General features: G+C 40.6%; 1 protein-coding gene across 4 annotated transcripts in view; it reads right to left on the bottom strand.

Annotated features, from left to right (window-relative positions):
- The window catches only part of Gfra1 (GDNF family receptor alpha 1), a 201055-nt gene that overhangs the window by 53383 nt on the left and 123204 nt on the right, over positions 1-24468 (bottom strand). For all 4 annotated transcript variants that reach the window (XM_087185255.1, XM_004838862.3, XM_004838865.3 and 1 more), the window contains one exon: positions 4316-4652. In XM_087185255.1, the coding sequence (XP_087041381.1) occupies positions 4316-4652 (337 nt within the window). The remainder of the gene's footprint in view (positions 1-4315; positions 4653-24468) is intronic.

The following is a 24468-nucleotide window of genomic DNA, read 5'->3' as shown; positions in this document are numbered from 1 at the left end:
AATACCAGGGCACCTATGTGGTTAATTAGAAAAAACAGAAGAGATAGGAATAAATTTATGGCATCCTGAGTCAGTGCTCTGGTGAGAGTTTGGGAGAAAAGAGGTTAGGTATAAATTTACATTATGTATATAGAACAATTTGTATCAGGAATAAAGAGAGATGCTTCCTTTTGGTCAAACTCAGTGGTGACATCTCTCCAGGCAGTAAGAAAGGCAACCAGAAGAAAACTGGCAGGGGAGACCCTGTGCTCCAGGGTAGGAACGTGAAGCTTTTAAATTTCATCACAGCCTTCTAATAACACCTCCGTGCTTGCTTTGCTGTAGACAAGCTTGGAGGCCTGAGCAGGCAAGGACTCTCCTTTCCCAACCACCCCAAGAGGAAAAGAACCTGTCAGCTTCCCTAAAAGGGAAAAGGGAAAAAGAAAACAAAGTCAAAAGGGAAAGCTCTGGTTGCTTCGCATCTGTTTGAAGGCACAAGGCAGAAAAGCACAGGTTCTGTGTGGCGGTACCGGGGGACCCTGAGGAAGGAAACCTGAAGGCGATGAGTAGGAAAACATTTCATTCAGGGAAGTTTTAATGAGCTTGAGCAGCTCTTTCATAGGCGCTGATGTGAAGATGGAAACAGCGCATTTGAAAGTGGGAGCTTTCAAAGAAGGCGGTGTTCAGGAAGCAATTTTCTCTTCTGGCATCCATTCCTTTGGAGAATTCAAAGGAGGCCTTAAGTCATCATCAGGGCAGGCAGTGACTGTGCCGGGCTAGAGGGTCTGTACCTAGGAACCCTCCAGACCCAGGCTCCAGCCAGTAACAGCTGCTGCCCTGAGAAGTTGTACAACAGCCTTCCCAAGATAGATTGAGAAGGGATGGAATAAAGGGCATAAAATTAAAGATGAGATTAATAAAATCAGACGAAAGAGAACACTGCTAGCCAACCTAGCAGCTAAAATTACATTTACCACACTGGACAGGGAGGAGTGAGTAATCATGAGTAATAAGTCCAGGCTCTGGGAAGGAATTATGGGCTAAATAACTTAACAACAGGTAACACCCGGGAAGTCCCTGATTCACCTTCTCAGGAAAGACTCAAGACAGGGTATAAAGTCCATCAATCACACTGAGACAAATTTCACTTGGTAAAGGCCCTGGGGTAGCCCAGCTCTGGACTCTCAAATAGCCTCTGAGCTCTACCCAGAGCTGGAAGTGTGGCAGGACTATAAACACTGTCTCCAGATGAAACCCAGTCCAGGGAGCCTGCACGCCACTGCACATTCCATCCCAACCTTGGCATGACGAGGTGGATCAGTTACTCCACCAGGCAAGGGCTGCCCTGCATCCGCTGTGTCTTTCTGCCCCTTTCCCTGAGTTTATTCCTTGCTACCAGGGGCGTCACTATTCTAGAACCTGTTCTTCTTCCAGATTAACCTGAGCCCCAGACACGGCCAAATTATCCTGCTATTTACAGGTTCCTCCGACTACCACCTCTGGAGCCCTCTACGTTCCCTGAATCTTGGCTGTTTTCACTATTGATTAGTAGGAAAGCAATCGGATTTACTGAACTTACACTAACACTCCAAGGATTTTCTCAGCAGAACAGACTGGGGGATGGAAATTCACCTCCAGGATGCGCTTTGGCCTGTGTAGGAGGCTCACAGACCTTCCCTGGCCCTCATGCATAAGATAAGCTGTGAGAAGACACTGTTCCACCACCTCGCCTACCTCCTAGCCTTTGCTTAACAGACAAAGGCCTATCTACTGCTCCATCTCAGCCCCACACAGCTTCCTTTTTCCACACAGGTCCAAAAGCCTTGGCTTGGACCCCCCCCCCAGTCCCCCAGAGGACAAGACAACATCTTAGGGAGAAACTGCCTGGCTTTAACCAAGTATAGACCCTGAAAACTCAGTCTTGTTCATGGAAGGGGGACCCTTTCTGCTTAATGGGTAAAAGGGCCCAAGAATCTGGGTTTCAGAGAAGACATTTTTAGAGTTCCCTGATCGCCCTGATCCCTCACCCTGGGCCAAGCTCCCACAGGATCTCCCTGTCCAGTTTCTCTGCTGCATTTACCTTCAGCAGGGGGCTTGATACCCGGGCTGACTGGATTCCCAGGTTCCTGGCTTTCTGAGACCCTGCCTGGTCCTCAGGACCTGACCAGCAACCCCATCCCTGCCCCTAGCCCACAGCCTGGTCCTTGGAAATTGGGGGCCAGGACTGGAAGTAAGGAAGGTGCACTTTATAAACACCTGACTCCTCCCAACATGTGAACCATCCGCGTGATGCCTGGTTACAAATCCTATCTCATAGAGCAGATCACTCACTTCCAACTTAAAAAAAAAAGTAGATGAACATCATTCCCAGAAAATCTTCAGTGTGAGAGGGTTATATAGATAATGAGGATTTTCACTTTTCCTTTGTTGCTATTAGAGTTTATTAGCTCATTAAAAAGAAAGTTTTGTGCTATTATTTGTTTCTTCTTTGTGAGAGAATCTTTTTTGTCTATGTCTTGTACTCTAACTACTTTGAAGACAGTGATACAGTGTAATAAATATTTTTATTGTCTTATTATTTTGTTAGGAAATTTTGTTTTATTTTTTCATAAAGTAAAAAATTTATTAAAAAAGAGAAACTGGGCCAGGGATTTAGCTCAGTGGCACCATGCCTGCCTCACAAGTGCAAGGTCCTGAGTTCGATCCCTGATACTGAGAAAGAAAAAAAAAAAGAGACAGAAAGAATGGATGACATTCTATCAGAATAAAACAAATGGATCAGAAGCTCAGCTAACTAGAATCTTCAACATATCACTTTTGCTTGTTTTCGGCTCATTCCAAATGAGAACTGTACAGGAAAATAATCACCTCATTACATGATCACCTACTTGTCCCCTTGCTTAACACTTACTACGTGCAAAGGATTTTGTCAGAGATGGGGTTCACTGAAGGCTCCTGGATCCTACCCCGGGGACAGCATGCATGTGGTGTCCAATATGATGGCTGTCTGAATCTCTAGCCCAGGATGCTGCCTGCTCTTCTGCACAAGGCACAAGCCTAGCCTGAGTCTGCAAAGACTCAATTTGTGATCATCAAAATCTACTTGCTTTCATTAGCAACTGAATTCAACCCCCAGTTCTGGGAGAACATATTTTAAATTGGCAACAATGGTCACTGAAGGGCTGGGGATGAGGGGGAATAGAAAGAAGGCATGGTTTTTTCACGCTACCCAATTCTATACTGCTTTTTTATTTTAACAGAGAATATGTTCCACAGATTGTTTCAAACATTAAAATATATTAACAAATGACCAAAAAGGAAAAGAAAGTGAAGGTTTTCAACAACTCTGAGGCTCAGCAGGATTTCTGACAGAGGGTGCAGGGTGGAAGAAGAGGTGAGGGGAAGGCACCGGTACCCAATCTTCATAGCCACAGACAGACCTGGAGCAGGCCCAGGTGTCCTCAGAGCTGACTTCCCCAGGTGGACACAGCTCTCTCCTTCAAGCTAATCTCTTCCACTTTTCTGCCCAAGATTAAGAACCTCCAAATCTCTACCTAGCTCCTCTCCTGACACACTCAACCCCTGGCTTGTCTTCCAGACTTGGAGACCGGGCATCTGCCTGCAAGCTCACCTCACCTCACCCCACCTGATGCCCTCACCTGAGATGTGCTTAAGGCATGCAGTGGTGTTATCCCGATCCCAGCACCTCTGCAAGCAGCCCCCTGTTAAAAACAGAAAGTCCCCAGGTATTAGGGCTTGTGTCTACAGACATCCCCCAAAAGCCTCATTCAGTCATAGGTGGGGCTTTTTCAGGGGTGCATGAATCTAGAGTGTGTGACTCTGGAACTGATATGGTGCAATGCTAGGATCAAGGGCGCTAGGATTAAGGGTGCCAGTGCTACCTGCCCTAAGTAGCCTGGATAAAATATAAGATACAGAAAGAGCTGTGGATTTCCCTTGCTTGCTTTGCTACCTTTTGCCTGTCATGAACTGTTTCTCCTCTGCAATGCCACCCTGCCTTGGAACCAGCCAATTATGGACTGAAACCTCTACAAACTGTGAGCCAAATAAACGTTTCCTCCTTTAACTTTGGGTGTTGGGTATTTTGTCTCAGCAATGAGAAAAGTAACTAAGACTCCAGGGTCAAAGCCTAACCAGCTGAGAGGAGCCACATTTTAGGTCTGGTTCTGACCAATCCATTCATAGGAACAGCCTTTGCCTCACTTTCTGCCCTGGGGAGCAAAGCAGAAAACCAGTTCCTGGTAGCTGGAATGCCTGCTACCCCACCACCAGCAATAACCCATGAACCACATTCATCAGTGGCTGTAGCACTTACCTGCAGATGTAATTCGTCTTGCAGGAGTCCTGCAAATTCAAGCAGTTAGGCTTCTCCCGCTCTTCATAGGAGCACACAGGCACGATGGTCTGTCGCCGCCGCTCTGTGCAGGCAATATCCCGGCAGGAGCAGAACAGCATTCCGTAGCTATGCTTGGCTGGGACCTTGTCGAAGAACTGGCGGAGGGCCTTGTGGCACTTGCGGCGGTTGCAGACATCGTTGGACACGCTGGTGGTACATGGGGTGATGTACGCAGACCTGTACTTCTTGCAGGTGTCATCGAGGTTGCAGGCCTTAGCTGCATCCAGGCAGTTGTTTCCTTTGGGAATGTGCTCCACTGCGAAGCAGAGACAGACAGGCGTGACAACCATGCTCAGACCTACTCTCTTTACCGGGATCTTGCCCTTCACCTGGCCATACAAGCATCCCTAGAACCTGAGGAATTCTAAAGCTAATAACTTAATGACTTTAACAAGGAGAACGTTCTGGGATGCAAACTCAGGGAGTCCACGGCAGCACACAAGTTGCTATATCCCCTAGATGTATAAGCAGGCGCAATGGAGTGAGGCCAAAGAACTCAGGCACCTGCCCAGCTCCAGCAAACAGGCAACCAGAGAATGTTTCCAGCTTCTGCTCGGTAAACTGAAATTAGGATCAAAGAAAACAGCAACAAATTATATACTTGTTCATGATACAGTATATAAAATGATATGCTGAATGCAAGTATAATTGCCATGCAATCCTCCAGGAATATAATTATGTAATAAATGCATATAGTACATGCTAATTACTATATGATTACAGAGTAATTACATGGTTATTTGAGCCCAGAAGACAAAATATTATGCCAGCCTCTCTAAACAGAAAGAAGCAACTACAATTTAAGAACAATTTAAGTTTAAGCTCACAGCCCATTGGAAGAAAACTAGAAAAAAAAAATCACATAAAAATTTGTAAACCTCAATTACAACTTAATTCACCACATACAACATGGTAGCTCTACCACCACTAAAGTTTTTGATTAGGAAAATTCGGTGAAGATTTTGGACAGAATTTCAATGGCTGATAAACCAAGGGCTTTAGGATCTTACAAAACATACGCTGCCTTCTCATGTCACCAGAGGAAGCGGTGCTGTCCACTGCAGGACTGCCCTATGCTGGACAACAGCAGGAGGAAGCGAGTCCCCTGAGTGCCTGGGCATCCTGGCTAGGCCTGCATCTAGTGGGCAAAGATACAAATTAATGGACGAAGTGAATTAAGCTCCCCATCTAACGGTCTTTCTGCAAGGAGAAGGGGGTGATAAGAAAACCTTCTAGAGCCAACTGACAAAGTGGCCCTGAAAGACAGATAGCAGGCATACCAGTGAGGGCAGGGAGGCAGCAGACAAGCACCAGGCAACTGTGGGACTGCAACTCCCAGAAAGTTCCTGTTCAGGCCTCAGCCCCTCTGTAGATTCCATGGCTTCTTTTCCTTCTATTTATGCACTCCAGTTGACGAGGGCATTTGGGAAATTACAGGAGGACAGAGAATTGGCAAGAGGGGGAAGGCCCATCTGGACTGGGTGGGGCTAAAAAAGCAGTAGATTTATTGCACATCTAAAGGGTATGTGGAATATTACTCTGCCTTGAAAATGATGGAACTCCTACAATCCTCGACAACATAGATAAATCCTGAGGACACTTGGCTAAGTGAAAGAAGCCAGTCACAGAAGAATAAATACTGCATGATTGCACTATGAGAAATCTAAAATACTCAAACTCATAGGGTCAGAGAGTAGATGATGCTTGCTAGATAAGGGCAAGGAGATGGGCAGTTGCTTTTCAAAGAGAATAAAGCTGCAGCCATGCCAAGCTGAATAAGTTCTATTGATCTGTTGTACAACATCGTATCTGTAGTTGTCAATGCTATATTGTGGGTTTAAAATTTTGTGAAGAGGGCAGATCACATGTGGAATGTTATTAAATTTTCAATTAAAAAAAATAGAATATGAAGGGCACACAAAGTCAGTCTAACATTTCAAGGAGAGCTTTTCCTACTGAAGATGTCCCTTGCTTCAAGAAAACCCACAAAACTGAAATAACATTGTGCCCTGGCACCACAAGCCGTGATTCACTGTGCCCAAGGTTCAGCTGTGGGTCTGCCTGTGACATCTGAGTCCAACACAATGAACACACAAGGCAGTGAGGGAGATAACCGCCTTCTTGGGTGAGCAGCTGGGGAGAGAAGCAGTGGCACAGCAGCTCTGCTGGCTTTCTGAGCACCCCTGCTGCAGCCTCTCCACTGTGCTTCCCAAGCCTGCTCCTTCTCTCTGCTATACCCGCAGGTCCTAGGACTTGATGGAGACCACCCTGCGTGAGCTGCAAATTCATACACTGGCTTTTCATACTAAAAGTCTGAGTCTGCCTGTGAGCCCACAGTGGCTTGCCTGAAGAGCCAGCAGTTAGTGTGTGGGAACCGTACAACTCCCCACACCACTGGTCACAGCACAGGTCTCAATGATCCATGATGTGTGAAGTCTTGGATGGCAAGACAATCGTGCAGCTAAGGGCAGCATGACTCATATACAAAACTTCTACAGAAACAAGAATTAATCTATGGGAAAAAACCAATTTCCCATTAATCAATGAGCTGTTCCTGCTAGAATGTCATGTGCCCTTGTTTCTAGGACCCTGCTCGCATCAGTGCTCTCCACTCCACTGTTTCCTGCAAGGCCCTCACCCCTTCAAGGAATTGTGTGCTTAATAAATAGTGGCCAGCGCCAGGAGTCAGTGTCTTAGCCTGATAAGAGCTTCAACCATCCTGGACCCCCTTCACACAGTAAAGATCTTGTCTTTTGTCATCCTTTCACCATAACCTTGGTCAGGTGGCCAGAGGTCTGATCGGCCTCCAATAAGGACTCAAGGTGGGAAACTGCCATCGTGTGCCCTGGCATGGATATCAGGCCTTCAGGCATCGGTGACCCTTCCAGCCACCTCCTCTTTTGAGATTTCTAATGCTGGAGACTGTGCCCAAGGATACTGATTTACAGTATATTCTTGAAGGTATACCATTCTCTAGGTTTCTAAACTTTGTACTTTTATGGTAATCTGGAAGAAATTAATAAAACTACATGTCATCTAGTTTAGGTCTTTAAGGCTGGATACTGTCGTGTACATGATTTTGCTGACTGCATTTATATCTACATTGGAATCCAATAAATGGTACTTTATAATCTTTAGCTAAAGGGAAAAGAACAGAGCACAGAGGTGGACTGACACTAAGTGATGCAGCCAGTGATATATGGAAAACAGTTCATGAAGTTCAAGTGGAGAAAATGGCAGAAGAACGAAGTCCTTGCCTGGCACCATGTAACCCAGGCCTGCCAGAGGCAAAGGGATCATGCTGATGCCAAGTGCCACAATCAGATCCAAAGCATAAATTTAGTTTCAGCAAAAACAATATCCTCCCTTACACTAGATTAATGTTATTAGCTAGCATTACATGTCTTCAAAGTTTTGTCTGTACCTAACTTCTGTGACTTGCTTTTATAGTTATGTAAAAATAAAGAATAAAAGCTTTTTATGTTTATAAATTTCAAGTAACATTGTAAAACAAATAATAAAAGTTGACACATGATATCCAGGAAATTTCTTTTTCTCTGGAAGTAATCCATATAATAATACATGAGCTTTAAAAATTGGCTTTGACGGCGTGTGTCAGTGCATGACTATGATCCTAGCTACTCATGAGACAGAGGCAGGAGGATAACAAACGCTAGGCCAGCCTGGGAAATTTAGCAAGACCCTGCCTCAAATACAAAAATTAAAAGGACAGGAGCTGTAGCTTAGAGAAAAAGCCTCTGGGTTCAATCCCCAGTGAGGGGGAAAATTTTGGCCTGGCTGATATGTTTTTTTGTAATAAATGTCTGCTACCTGTTTAAAGGCATGAAAGCTGTGTAAACTACTCACTTTTTCTTCTTAATGGTATCAAAATAAAAGCAATATTTTAAAGGGAAAGCTCTGTACAAAGTAGAAACATTAAACGATGTACGTCTAAACCAACTGCTCAAATTTAACTTCATTCAGGAGTGGGTGTGATTTTACTTCATTTTCTGTTTTTATCAATATCCAAGCCCCACCAGAGCACAATCTCCTTACCATTACTTCAGTGTCTGTGACAAATTCCAGAATCTGCAACCTGGCACTTTCAGAGGGGCAAAAATGATCAATCCATTTCCATCTCACAGGTCACTGTGTGATTCTCCCCTTTTTTTGGACCCTTATTCACACAAAATATTTTCATGATCTTCTCCATTTGACATGAGACCAGCACTATCCAAATGTAAGAGCCCAACAACAATAAAGAAGTAAATAATAGGCTAATATTTCTTACAAACATGAATGCAAAATTCTCCAAGTTTTACTAAACTGTATTTACCAATATACTGTATTGAGGATAATACATCATGACTGTGCTTGTCCCAAGAATGCAAGATTGTTTTAATATTTAAAAATCAATGCAATTCATTGCATTAATAGAATATAAGAGGAAAACCATATGATTATTTCAGTAGACAAAGAAAAAGCAATCAAATTTCAACACCCATTCATCATAAAATATATTCAACAAATAAAAAATAGAAAAGAATCTTTTCAGTCTGATAAAAAGTATGTTGTAAAAAAAACTACTGACCAAAAGGTATGACTATTGCCAAAGTCTCCCCATAAAGTTAGGAACAAAATCTGCCCAACTTTAACATTTACAGTCAATATTGTCCCAGACTTTCTAATAAAACAACACAAAGAAAACAGTATGAATTTGGTAAAGTCAAAGGAGACAAAGTTAATATAAAAAAGCTGTTGTTTTTGAGTTTAGAAGTTTCATTTTTAATGTTATTTTTAATTTAAAATTTGCATTATTTATGAGGTGTAATGTGATGTTCTGAGCTATATATTTGACACTGTGGAATGACTAAACCAAGCTAATTAACATATTCATCAATTTTATATGTTAGCTGCAAAAAAAATTAGTAAAGTTTAAAATGTAATTCCACTAAAAATAGAACCAAATAATAAAAAATAAAAAACACTGAAGAATTAATTTAACAAAATATATGCAAGACTTCTACACTGAAAACTAAAAAGCATTGCTGATAAAAACTAAATATCAAATAAATGGAAATGTATACCATGTCCATGGATCAGAAGACTCAATATAATTAAGATGCAAATTATGTCCAAATCCTAATATTTTAGAATTGCCAAGTAGACTCTAAAATTTATATGAAAATGCAAAGGATACAGAAGAGCCAAAGCAATTTGAACAAGAACAACAAAGTTGAAGGACTTACACTGACTTCAAGATTTACTATAAATCTAGTTATCAAGAGTGTGATAAAACATATACATATGCGTGGTTGAAGGGAGGGGCAGGGAAAAAGAATCAAGATATATTATGTACAGGTACAAATTCCCTATGATGTGATCATTAAAATATATATATATACAGTATACCAATAAAATTAATTTTAAAAGTATAAACTGAACAATAGAACAATGGACCAGAAAATAGAACTTAGAAATATGTTCACATCAAATATGTATGATATAGTCTCAAAACAAAAAAGGTGGGGCTGGAGTTGTAGCTTAGTGACAGTGCACTTGTCTAGCATGTGCAAGGTCCTGGGTTCAATTCCGAGTACTGAAATAAAAGCTAAAATATTTATTGAATATATATTCATATACATGTATATATATATATGGACACATATATATCCAATAAGCACATTAAAACTGTTCAACATGATTAATTATGGGTGAAAATATTGAACAAAAGCACAATCAGATGCACTACCTGCCAAGCACAGTGGTTAAAATCAAAGGTGAGCAACACAAAAAGTGTTGTGAAATGTGCTGAGCTCCTATATCCACAAAAAGACCTTGTGTAAGACTTCCTTAAAAGTATATTGATAACAACTCATGAATCCATGAATAGGAAAATAGCTTAAGAAACTGTGGTCCATCCATACAATGGAATACTACTCAGAAATGAGAATGGAGCAACAATGGATATGCACAAAGCATGGATGGATCACACATACAGTATGCTGAGCGGAAAAAATAAAAAGCTTATGGAAAAAATGCACAAGGTATTATTATACATGAAGTTCTAGAACAGGCAAAACTAATTTATGCTGAAATAAAATCAAGAGTTGTTGCTCCTAGAGAATGGGAGTAGAAATTGGCTGGGAAGGAGTGAGAGGGGACTCACTGGGCACTGGCAAATGTCTGCCTGGCTCTTGTTCTGTTATTTTGAGGGGGGCGTGAGAATGGTGCACTTAAGTTTTGCACACATGCAAACATTACCTCAAAGGAACCAGACAAATATTGAACACTGGCTAATGATACGGACGCTGAAACCTTTAAGGGAGGTGGGCAGGTGGGATACCCGCCTTTTAAGATCAGAGGGATGGGTAGATTGATGCTCAGAAAGCGACAACTTTCAGGGCTGGGGACATAGCTCAGTGGCAGAGTGCTTGCCTAGCATATGCAAGGCTCTAGGCTCAATCCCTAGCATGGCAAAAAATAATAATAAAACAAACCAACTACTGTACATTCAAGTGTTAATGGCAGAATCTCAGTGCTGGAGATGTGTTAACTAAAAAATATTTTCTACTTTGATGTGTGTTTGTAAATGTTCTTTTAAAACATTAGAAAAAAGTAGTTCATGTAAACCTCATTAAAACCTTGTTTAAAAGGTCTCACATGGACGATTGTACAGAGAACATAGAAAATAACTCTTAGCCCCTCCCTCTCTTCTCTTGGTCCCTCAAAAACCCACGTGCAGTTTTTCCTTGGGCCCTACCGCTGCGTATACTGCAACAATGAAGTTCAAAATAAACATTCCTGCAAACACAAGACATATACATGAGAGTGGCGTTTCTGTCTGATCTCATGTCTATGAAATAGATGCCCTACCACACAGAATTGCTACTTTAATGACAGCAGGGTAGAGGGAAGAGAGGAAAGAGAAACTCTATTTACCCCAGCAGAGTCACACACAGTCTCCATGGGCTCACACTCGCAAGAGGGCCAATAGCTGGCCTGTGCTTTATGATCTGGGCACAAGGCTTTGTCGCCTGCGTGGGTAGTTTTCGAACAGCTTCCCCGTAACTTTCAGTGCCATCGTCTCCACAGCTCATTTTAGAGCTCAGCATTATGATACTGCTTCCCTCTCCCCTCCAACTCTAATCTCTCTCTCCATCTGCTGTTATTCATTCTTTAACTTGGTAGAATGTCTGGGATGCTGTCTGAATGGGAAGTGTTCTCAGAATGAAGGCTGTTTACTAGAAATCTTTTTTGAGGGGGGCAGGGCGTATGCGAGTGGGTTGCACTCAGTTAATGTGTTCCTCTCCAGTGTGGGCTCACACTATATTACAGAGAATGCCATTTAAACAGTTTTCCATTTCAAAGTTCGACCCAACCATGTCATTACTTTTCAGGTTACAGATTGTGTTTTCCAGCAGCCTTCTAAGCCTCTCTGGCTGGGATGGCATCTTCCTTGTTTTTTGTGGTGTGAGAGGGATAAAATTCATCAGGAATGGAGGGGCAGATTCCAAAACGTGGAATACAAAGGAGCAATAGATTTGGAATCCAGAGATTTGAGTTTTAAATATGGTCCAATCATCTGCATGTCTTTTTATGCCAGCTTTTCTTTGTGGGTCTCAGTTTCCCCATTCATGAGATGAGATAGCTAAGGTTCCTTCACACTTTACAATTCCTTGGTTTGATGGCTATAATATAATTTGCCTTTTCTGATTACAATTTCAAATATTTAGGATGAAATTATGATCAGAGACAGAATAAAATTTGAGCCAGAGGTTCTATGCACTCAAAGGCGCTGGCTTCTCAGCTGTGTGCTGCTCCACAGGGTACATGGACCAGTTATTTCAATCCTGACCTGCAGGCAGAGCAAATGTAAAGGTCCCTTCAACACAGCAAGATGTGGAGATGTCAGGGATAAATTATGCAGTAGGAGAAGCTTTCATATTCTAAATTCCTCTGGAGCAAGGGACTTCCTTCATCCCAAATACAATCCTCACACTGTCCCAAATCAAAGAGGCCATCGCTGTGGCCAGCAGCCCCTCGTTATTTACACTTAGAAATGCCACCATTATTAGCAAACGCCAGTGCCAGGGAACCAGTTGAAATGATTCAGGATGAAACACAAAAGCAAGCAACTAGAAACCCATTTCTACAGATTATGAGGTGGAATCAAGCAGGAAATATATTAAAATCTGCAGGAGATGTGATGTATTAAGCAGAAAGTCCACAAGATATAATGCGAGTATGTTGTTACAAAGGCTTGCCAATTTCCGGGTATCTTTGTGCCTTTCTTTTAGGGTTGCAGAATTGAATTCACAACTTGTTCCCTCTTTCTGACTTGATTAATTACCATGTTAACATAACTACTGTTCTTCTTCTAATAGGCTCTCTCTAATGTATTATCCTAGCAAATAAAAAATGAGCAAAGGGCGCCAAGATCTTCCCAGGGGTAGGCAAGCTTTTCTGGAAGCTCCTGTTGACAGTGTGATCTGATATCCACGTGGATCAGATGGCAAATCTGATCATCCAGGTTATGACCCTTGTAATCGATCCTTCGAGAGCTTGGCCTTTTCCAGCTGGGGCGCTAAAAATTACATTTAAAATGCGTGTGTTGGCTGTTTGGAGCACATTTTGTCATTCACACACTGTTTCAGACCTATTGTGTTACACAATGATGAATTTCCTCCTAGTTCTGTTTTATGTATTTTTTCATACCTTACACAACTACATTAAGCCTCCAGCCATATCCAAGTTTCCTCTAGGGCTGACAGCGATGGAATTATTTTGAGTACCTCTGAATTTGGAGATAATTCTTCTGTCTGGTGAAGACAGTTCCCACCATTAACCACAGTCAACGAGTACCCCCATCCATTACACTTCCATTGCCTTAATGCACACACTGTCACGTGATTGCATCCCCTACCCCTCCCACCTTCTATACCTTCAAAAAATTAGATGCCTCCTATAAGTGGTGTGCAAGTCACATGCTTGCTGCTGCACTATGATTAATAGTGCTGTCTCAGCAAATGGGATCATTACATTTTTAATTAACCTTTTCAACCTCCTCCACCTTTTCCTTTTGTTATACATTGGATCCCTGAAGTTTTCTATTTGTTTATGTGCAACTAGGTTTGAAACAAAGGCATGAAAGATGATTACAGGTGGTGCCGGAAGCAGTGCTTCATTCAGGTGAGGTGCCTGGCAACAGGCTGTGCCCCACTTGTGTGCCAGATGTAGGGACAGGCGCTTAGAACTTGGTGGCTGGGTTCCCACCTAATTTTTGTTTTGGCAGCTTAGCATTATTTAATGGCCTTGGCTACAGGAAACTGGCTTTTTAAAATCTCTTTCAACCTAATTATAATTACAGTGTATAAATCATACAATGATCAATTATAAAAATCTCAGGTTCATAAATATTTAACTTAGCATTTAAATCCACACTGCAGGAGTGCATGAAATTTCTGAGCCCATCTCTTTGCAAACAACTGCTTTATTACCATTCCAATGCCAATTATTGCAAACCGTACCAACTTTGTCTTGTAGCACACTCGGGCACATATTTGAGCATGATGCCTTCCCAAGTATCAGGATGGTGCAATTTAGTTATTTCTAAAATATGCATGCCTCCCATTAAAAAGATTTTCTGCAAAGATTCCTATCTTTTAATTCCTCAAGTATAGAGAGGCATGATTATGATATTAGACATAAAAACTCATTAAAATCTATTTTATCTAATGTAAGATTGATTCTGAGATGAGTGAGGTCAGATTTGTTTGGAAAATGTATTGCGACCTGTGGAAATGCTGATGCAGGAGGAAATGATCTTCTAGGAGGACTCAAGCAAAACAGCTAAATATTTTTCAGCAAAATCATAAAAGCATAATTGGATTTCAATTTAGTAATAGTGGGCCTAAGACAGGCCATTTTTAATAATCTAATTATGTGCTCGGGGCCTACCCCAGAACTCAATGACGGCTACAGAACTATTAATTGTACTCAATCCTGTTGCATCTTCAACCATGAAATTTGCTATTACATGTAGGACTGGCTCTCAGTTATGAGTATCTTTTTTTTTCCAATCTCAGATAATATTTATAACATCCAAATATGCCCACTCCTTTTATTTTCTAAAGCTAAAATCTATCAATGACTTTCTCTGGACCAGAAAACTAGCTTAGACTTGTGGTTCTTTTACAGGAAAGATGTACAACAAGATGTACAAATATTTTCCCTATTTTTATAAAGACAGAAAATAACCCTTGCTTTTGTCTGATTTTCATTAATTAAAGGTATTTAACTGCTAACATCTCATTAGCAGTAAAATTAATGAGCGTTTCAACTACAGGAAAAGATCTGCATGATAATACAAACCTAATTCATTTCACGGAGTACAAAGTGTAGCTCTACTAATATTTAGCCTGTACAAGCTCCTCTGATATTTAGCTACTGCCATGTAAAAGACTAAACGCGTCTTCAAAACCAGTGTTGCTTCTCCCCAGAGGAAATAACAAATGTGGGCCAGCCAAACAAGTAAGAATCCAAATTCTCCCTCACTTTCCACCAACATACTGCTACAGAGAGAACTGGAAGAGAAACACAGAGTGATATTGGGGATAAGTTTTCAAAAGCTGAATGTAATTTATCACAAAGAGTGTAGAATAAAGTGAGAGATGTTGGGCAATGCTTAAAAGTAGAAAATAAGTGGTAAATATCTGTAAAGATTTTTTTTTCATCTAAGGTAATGATGAATCAGTTCCAAAAATAATCACTTTGAGCCAAAGACAGATCTGGAATAAGTGTTTCACTTTTCAAAGTGACTACTTGGAAGAGGGACATTTGCTTGAATGTACATGTTCTCAGTAGGTTCTTTACTCATCATTACGTTGTACATTTGCTATGTTCCTCTAGCTGGAGAAGAGAGGAGAGAGGAGGCAATGGTCCGAATGTCACTAGTATGGCACAGCTTTCAAAAATTGTTTTGGCTTCTGATACACATACAGAGAAGGAAAAGCATGCGTTCTAAAGCCAAAGAAACCACTGAAACAATGAAGAACGAAGAGGCTGACAATCCTATTAAGTGGCCCGGATGATGCTGAGATAATAATGAATCATTGATGATGTCGGTGGTTGTCACGGCCCTCAGTGTGGATTTCAGTGCAGATAAGCTAAATATCAGGTCTTTATTTTTAGTTAAAGAGCATAAAATTCAATGCCTTTCCTCCCACGAGCCTATTTGTATACCTGCTGTGCTACCTATTTGCCTTCACCTGCTTCCCAATTAATACCCCATTAAGCTGCTCCACCTGCAGTGGCTTTTACCTTCACCACAGCCCTGAAACCATCACTCAATCTGCTACAGCTCATTGTTTCTTTTGGGAAGATAAACAAAAGCTGCAAGGATAATAATGGCAATGCTTTACATGTACAGGATATGTGTTCATAAGACACAATAGCCAGAAGCTGTGGCCAGTTCTGGTCAAGAAAACCACTAGTTGGCCAAAAGTTCTAGAGTAGTGAAGCTGACCTTCATTCCAGAAGATTAGAAGAGAAGGCATGGCCATTGTAATTATTCAGATATGTGAATTCTGGATTACATATGTTTTTAAAAATGTTTTATTGCTTTCAAGCAGTTCCCTGTCTAGTTGGGTCAATGAGATTTGTTTGGTTAGGGCTAGTTAAGTCATTTAGTGAATATTATTATATTTCTATTTCATGTAAACAGAGTTTACATGTTTCAGTGGTCCCTTCTAGCAGCAACCAAACCTAACCACCTCCTGAGAATCTATTTTCACACAGCTTGCAGGTATTTCTGGTCATCAGACTTAATATTAGCTAGGTAAGATAAACCTTTCCCTTTTACTATCCACCTGCACCCTCACTTATTTTCCTGTTAAACACTGGCTTTCTATTTGGTACTGGTCATATTTTCAGGAATGTGGTCCATAAGAGGTGCTTCACTCATTCAGATGTCATTGGATGAAGATCGTGTTGAGTTTGCTTTGACCATGCTTCAAGTGTAACTTCATCATCAAGGCTGGATAAGATTTACCAGATGGCTCTAGCCCATATACACCCAAGGTGGGCTAAGACAAAGGAAGCTAGTAGGACACGTCCCCACACACATGCACACACCTGTCTTAGCCCTCTATAGCCTCCTATGAGTTGTAAAGGAAGCAGACAGCAGAGTGGACATCCATGTGCACCCACCCATCCGACGCCTTAGGGAGTCTTTGTGTCTTATTTTAATGAGGCATTGCCAAGTGTTCCTGGTCATTTTGTTTCAAGCTTTAAATTGGTTCCAAACATACTTAGACATTGACCCTCTGAGCCCTGGTATGACTTTTGCTAGATCCTCATTTCAGGGACTATACCAATTAGCTCAAAGATTAAGTTAAACCCTGGAATTTCTATATTAAAACTCCTTAGGATCCCCATTGTGACTCTGCAATTTAATCTATGGTTTTGTCTCTCACAGAAACTGCAGAGGAAATAAAGCTACATCCTCATGGTGCTGGGCACGAAGCCACCTCTCCTTGGGGATGTTCTCCCACCTGGCTCCTGTCCATGGAATGCTGTGACTCCATGGAGGCAGGTGAGTAACACAGCAGCCTTGGCTACTTTTAGAATGTGGCTTTCCTAAGCTTTTCACCCACATCTGTCACTTATCACATGTGTCCCTGATTACATGGCCCCCACATAAATTAAGAGCCCAGGGCTAAACGAGAACAATCTGACCTTCTAGAAGCTGACATTTTCACTTAGCTATTTACTCAGTAAAAAGCAAGTATAGTTTAGTCAAAATGGATGTGTTCTACCGAAAACTCCAAGCTTCAAAGTGTACCTTTTTTAATGGAAATTTGGACCTTCACACTAGCTAGTTTTTGTGAGAAATGCCCACTTGAATAGTTACATTTAACCCTGGGCAAAGCTGAAGTTGAATGTAAGTGTTGAGGTCAGGATGATTCCATCAGCTTTATGCCTGGAGAAATCAGACTGACATTCAGCACAAGGGCCGGGGTCAGGCCAGCTGCTAATGCTGTACTCAGTACCCGGCATACACTAGAGGTACAGGGTCACCCTTTGGCTAGGGCACTGGGGACAAGAGAAGTGAGGAAGGCTGGCCTCAGAATGGTCACTTGTGCTGTCCTTTTGTGAGAGGCAATGGAAAGATGCAAGGTGAGTGGATTTTTACCCTAGAGGATGACCTGGTTCCCTCCCCTGCACTAATATGTGAGGCTGGGCACCACAAGAAACTTTGTTTTAAGGCACAGGGGGGATCAAAGGAAGCTAGAGTTCTGTGATTTCACATTCCTACCACAATATTGTCAGAGGTATTAATTAGCCTTTACCTTTTGGCCTGAAAAAAAATGAGTAATGAATGGCTCCTGATAATTTCCCCTGATGTATCTAGAGCTGCCTCCATTACCAGGGAAGACTGGCCAGTCTCCTCCTGTGGCTCAAGGGAACTAAGAAAGTTCCTGAGGTGAAAAATACGGCAGAATGTGGTTCCTAAGGTAGAAACACGGAGAAGAAAGTGGAACACTACCAAGGACCACTGTGTTCCTTCCAAGAAGTTTCTGAACTTAAAGAAGAAGAAGAAATCCAGTTGGCTTTTTGGTGGGGAACAAGGCTTTCTTAAAGTTTCTAGCTGATTTGCTGTGTAGGACAGATGCTCTTTAACACCAGATTTATTCATTTTTATTGAAAAAAAAATCATCCCTGAGAGTCTTCTGCAAGCCCTTGAAGGATTTTACATGAAAAGCTCTGCTCCATCTTATAAGTAGAACTATACTGTATTTAGTGATGTATGGGGGTTGAAGTAATGGTGGTTGAAGTTTATGTAGGCTAGAAATTTGATTTTGGAATCAAAAAAACTAATTACTATATTTGGCTTTAGGAAAGATAGGCCAAATAGCATAATAACACAGAGCCACAGTTGGAAAACTCAACATGTACCCTGAAATTGTTCATTCATTTCTAATGTGGTAGCTTCCTGTTAGAAAGGAAAAGAAAATAAGAAGTACTTCTGCATTTGAGAGAGACTAGAAAGGAAATTATAAATGTAATTACAATCCCTACCCAGTCTTGTAAGGAGAGGAATCACAGTCACCTGCTAAGGATGAACACTGGAGGGGGGAAAGGTACCTAGAGGAGATTAGTGTGTCAGTAAACACATAAAGTACAGAGTCCCACATATTTGACATTTAAAGAACAAAGCTATCCATCAATGTCTTGGCATAGATCGATCAAACAGAATGCTACTGCTGAAAACCTAATAGTATGATGGTAATAATGTAGCCATAAAACCTCTAGTCTATAATTGACTGCTTCCACTTGAAGCTAACATATCTTGAACAGTGACTAATGCTCACCTAAAGATTTCACTTGCGTTGAATGACAATCAGTTACACTTCACAGGATTCTCAGTGGATAGCTGATGCTGGATAATGTCTAGGGGACAGATGCCAAGGAAGTGTGCGTGGGGGGTCATATGTTCCAAAAGGAGTGATGGAGATACAGTAGACCCTTGACTTATAAACTTGATTGGTTCCCAAGGGTTGGTTGTAAATCAAGTTGGTTGGAAGTCAATACAGCTGAAATCTGGATGTTTACCTGGGTACATGCTATAGATACAGATGAATCTTCCATTAACCTAATTAACCCAATTCTTTGTATGTCAGGCTGGTCATAACTTGAGGGTCCACTGAATGTGATATTTCATGTCTCAGGTGTATCTCCTCTTGGGTGCCCCCCTTAGATGTGATGAGGCTGCCCCTTACTGACAAAGTAACCCAATTAGAAATGTAGCAGGCTACGGAGTCAGTAAAGAGGATAGCAAAATACTCTTTGGGGCATCTAGGTCTTGGTTGTCGAGATTTTTCTAGTGAACATAATACTATATAGTTCATATGCCTGTACCTTTAGATTTTTGGCTCTTTCTCCTGAAAAAATGTAACTCAGCACATGAGCACAAAGGATGGGGAGGGGAAACAGATTCACCTGCCTTGGCCTTCTGTACTCTTTTGCTTCTTCTCTAAGGAGCTGGACACTCTTGTCAGTGCTGAGTGCCAGGCCAATGCATAGTTTAATCATGTAGATCTTCATGGAAAAGAAATGTATGTGGCTGGGCTATTAGTAGTGGGAACTAAACTTTGAAAGGAAAGCCTCCTGCTGCTGCTAAATGACAAAACAAAAAATTCAGAGGCTTCCATTAGTAAGAATGGCAGCTGAGCTGGCAGGGACCAGGCAGCCTGGGAATATTTGGGAGTGGAAAGGGATGGGGAGGATTTGCTGCAACCCTAATGATCAAGTTTAGCGACACCTGACTGTGCAGAAGGACAGAGAAAGAGCTGTGGTAGCCACATCTTGGTGTTTCATTTTGTTATGATTTCATCTAAAGTAAGATTTTACCCGCACCGCACGAAAACCATTTCCACTTCTGCAAAGCTTAATGTCACATCTGAGAAGTCTTTCATTCCCTTCAACACACGGGAGAGAAGCCCTCTGCCTCCTTCAGCTCACAATCCTGAGTGAAAGCCACTTTTCACGTTGGACTCAAGTAAAAAGGAGTCACCCTGGGTTTCATTGTCTCAGAAATCCCCAAGACCTTTCTGTGTCCACAAATGTATTTGCAAGTTTTCTTTTCAGTTGGCCAGCATTATTCGTTACCAAAAGTAGAAATTTTTTACCCACAGGGTAAGGTTCATTGTAACTAAAAATTTTAATTAATATGTCTGGTGGCTTCTAATGGACTTTGAGTGTGTGTCAGATTGCTTTGTGCCCTTTGATATCTACTTAAAGGTAATTGGGTAGTCTTACTGATGTATTTTTAAAGAGCAAACTATTGATTAATCATGTTTCAGTATTAATAAAACCACTTTGTGTGGATCAAAAAACATCAACAGTAGAAAACCCATATTTATCTACAAATTAACAACTCTATATAGATCTGTTTCTTTAAACTAAATGGGGTGCATCCACTCATTACATTCCAACAGGGACTAGACTTCTCATAATAAAGATTAAAGCCAAAGTTGGCCTTATTTTTCCACTGCATGAAGTGAGTGCTATTCACACATCATGCCCTAGTAGACCTGAAGAATAGTTGCAGTAAAGCACAGGTCCACTTCCTGCTCTGACAAGCTGGTATTTGTAAAGCCTTACTTGATGAAAACATTTCATACTATGCGAGTTTTAATTGCTGTCAGTTTCAAGCAGAATGAAATAAAAAATGATGGTGCCATACAGGACAGTTGGGGACGATCCCAGCTTTATCCCTGCTTAAACCAGTTGTTGTATGGTTCATGTACTCCTAGTGTGTGCTCATTCAAACTGAATTACTCCAAAGAGGAAAAGCTGGAGTATTTTGGAGTCTTGTGATGAAGCTGGTCCTGAGGCTGAGTTTTCAAATACTAGGCAGAGTACCACTCACACAAACTGGAACTGTCAGGTCTATTTTAAAAAAATAACTAGGAGGGCCTAAGGACTCCACTGAGACATGGGTTTGAATAAAATTCCTTGGTTTCCTTCAGCATAAGCTGATAGGTCCACTAACCCTCGGGCAGTCTGTGTGAACAACTGGTTGAGTGGCCAAGACAACCTACAAACAGCAGTGATGGCAGTTTCCATGTGAGGACCTCAAGCCAAATCTCTCACAGGACCACTCTGCTCTGAGCTGTTGACAAAATTACATTGCAACTGCTACCTGAATGTTATTCAGATTTATACAGAGGAAAAGATACCAGCTGGCAAGGCTCCGTGTCCTAGTTTTTTGGGTACCGGGGATCGAACTCTTGGGTCCTTCCGCTTGCGAGGCAGGTGGCAGAACCACTGAGCTAAATCCCTGGCCCTCCATGTCCTAGTTTAATGTTCTCTCTCTCTCCTTATCTCTCTCTACTTCCTCTCTTGGAGGTCACCTCAAAAGAGGCCTGGAATTTATAAAGACTCAAGCATCTAAATCCCAGCCCAGTGTTCTCTCTCTCCTCTAACGTTCTACAACGTGCAAGTGTTGGCGGCTGTGCTAAGTGTGCTGACCTGAATTTCACCGCTGTCTGACAGAACATCCCAACATTTGAATGATATCCTGTCAAGCCAGTGAGTCTTAAATTTCTTTCAACGCAGTATCTTCTGGGAAGATCTCATTCCTTACAGTCTGATGTTGGGAGTGGATCGCACTACTCTTGCTGTGTAATTCTGCTGGACCACATTGTGAGAAATACTGTGCTGCTAAAAGAAAACAGTGTCCTAGAAGGTTAAGTTCATTGATGAGATAAACTGTCAGCATACAAAAGCATATGACAAGCCAATGATAATCTAAACTATAATAAGTATGCTTTAATAATTCCATCACATCATTCATTCATTCATGGTGTTTGTGCTATTTTTTATTTTTTATATCAGCACAGACCATATAAATCTTGCCCCTGTTAGTCCAATCCCAACTTACACATTAAAATTCACTTTAAGTTTGTGAATATTAAATAAATGATATGGTATAAATCTATGTTGGCCACCTAGGAGGAATGCAAGATAATATCAGCTAAGCAAAATATAGCCCCTTCTTATTAAGAACTCAAAGAGCAAATATACCTAAAGAATTCTGCATATATTAAATATAATGTATAGAATACATATGCATAACTACATATGAATTTGGTAGAAATTATCATCAGTTGTCAAACAACAGCCCTGGAACAACTAGATATCTCCTTAGAAAAATTTAAAATTAGATTAATAAGGTATCCAAAGATGAAAATAAATTCCAAGTAAATGAAAGAATTAAAAAACTGAAAAAAGTTACAGAAGAAAAATGTAGATTATCTTTATGACTTTGAGATAGGAAAATAAATTTAAATAAGTCATACATACCATCACAACATATAGAAAGCTTTGATAAATTAACCCCATTAAGATTAAAAACTTACAACAAAATATAATCCCAAAGCAAAGAGATAAGCTATAGATTAAGAAAAAAATCCATAAACTCACAAAATGACAATATAATAGTTTCCAGAAATCACATAATTCTATTGATCAATATGAAAGGGAGAGATGTGATGAAGTGATTGATAAAAGAGATTGTCACATGTAAAACTATATTGCATTTCAAGTTCAGAGAGTGAAATGAGTGATATAAACTCTTTAGCTAAATATTCAGAAAATTCTTAATATATTATGTAAATGGATGCTATAGAGAATACAATCATTATACTATTTTCACTTCGCTGATTTCATTGAAAACAGTGATCTTTACTTTTCTCTTTAAAGATCTGTATTACAATAATTAAGCAAATTACACTCTTTCAAATTGTACAAACTTATGTTGAAATATTTTAGATGCCAACTGAAAAATATGTGAGGAGGCACAGTTTCCAAAAATTTTTTACAGCATATCTGAGCAAGACTTTGAAGATACCAGCTATAGACAACATCTCACATACCTAAGTACAAGTTTTCATTATATATTCTTTACTTCTAATTTGTCACAGTTATGACCCAAATGCCCATTGACAGAGGACAGGACAAATAAATTATGGAATATCCACACAATGAAATACTATAAATGGCAGTGAAAATAAAGGAATAACAACTATTGTGTATTCAGATGACTATAAATCACAAAACAATGTTTGAAAAGCCAGGTAAATAGTAAATGTGCATATATGTTGAACGCTAATATTTATATAAAGAATAAAAATACAGAAAACAAGTGTGTACACACTCAACACACATATATGTACATATATATACAAGATACACTGAGTAATACATACAGTGAATGTTTACATTTTTTTAAAAATGTATTACAGTAAAAGACATATTGCCAAGAATGATGGGATAAGTGTGTTTGAAATGGGGAAGGGGAGTATTTTGAGGGTAATTAATTTCAGTGTCTTTTACTGCAATACATTTTTTAATTTAAATGTTCGCTATTTTTATCACAGCTATATATCCATGTCTATCTATACACACACACACTCACACACAGTGAACAGATAAAAACGTGTGAGAAAAGGATAAACACCATGAAAATCAGAATCTGATATTTAAGTGAACCCCAGGTTTTCTGGGGCCAGAAGCCCTTGTAACATAAGAGACTCTCTTTTTTAAAAATGCAAAGTTTCAAACAGGAAAATGTGATGTATTTATAGCTTTATATGCTACAGCATTAAGTACATTCCTGACAGGAGAACATTTTCAATTTGAGTAGGTATGAGTGAGAATAGAATAATTTTCTTCTATCTAATTTGCCACATTTTAGGATTTGAGTTTTTCCCACAGACTAGCTTCTGGCTCTGTACATTTCAAACTGTGTTTCTCTTGTAATATCCAAAAACATCAGATGTGAGCACACTAATCTAGTCATAGTCCTCTGTGACCTCTGATCCTGTGCCTTTATGCATATCCTGGAAGTCACACCACAGTGCTCCTCTGAGACCTCGGGCAATAATTTAACAATAAACAGAAGTAACTGGGAGCTCCATGAACATAGTTTTTGAAAGCCAAACTGAATGTATCCCCAGACTCAACTTCCCCTTAGCCAGATGCTCAAATATCTGAGACCTGTTCAACCCCGCTTCACAAGAAGGAAAGTTAAAGGAAGGAAAGGTCAGAGTGGGACGAGATACTGCTCTTTGGCCACTGCAGCTAAAAATCTCTTACTATTGCAAATTTTACAAACTTTTTTTACAAAACCATGTAATCGGTTAAACACGTTGCTAGGAACTCTCCTACAATGTGTGGGAAGGAGAGGTAGAATCTTAAGGTTCATGAGTTTCACACTAAATCCATCCCAGGGGATCTGGAGGTAACAGAAGGGGGGAGATGGTAGGGAGAGGGAGAGGGAGAGAGAGAGAGAAACAAGAGACAGAGAGGCAGACAGACAGATATTAGATGCAAGCATGGCAAAATGTTGAGATTAGATAAAGCTGGGTCTGTGGATATTTGCAGGCACATTTATATTGTTTACACTTGTGTGTATATTTGAAATATTCCACTAAGAGACAGAGAACATGCTTGTTGTGCTTGCACCCTGAGGTCTCTGGGGACTTGCCTGGGGGAGATCTGCA

This window comes from Heterocephalus glaber, unplaced genomic scaffold, assembly GCF_053883595.1.
Source record: "Heterocephalus glaber isolate CG9 unplaced genomic scaffold, H.glaber_assembly_v1.0 deba00001497, whole genome shotgun sequence".
In the NCBI taxonomy this organism is placed as follows: domain Eukaryota; kingdom Metazoa; phylum Chordata; class Mammalia; order Rodentia; family Bathyergidae; genus Heterocephalus; species Heterocephalus glaber.
This window is presented reverse-complemented; position numbering and strand designations above follow the sequence as displayed.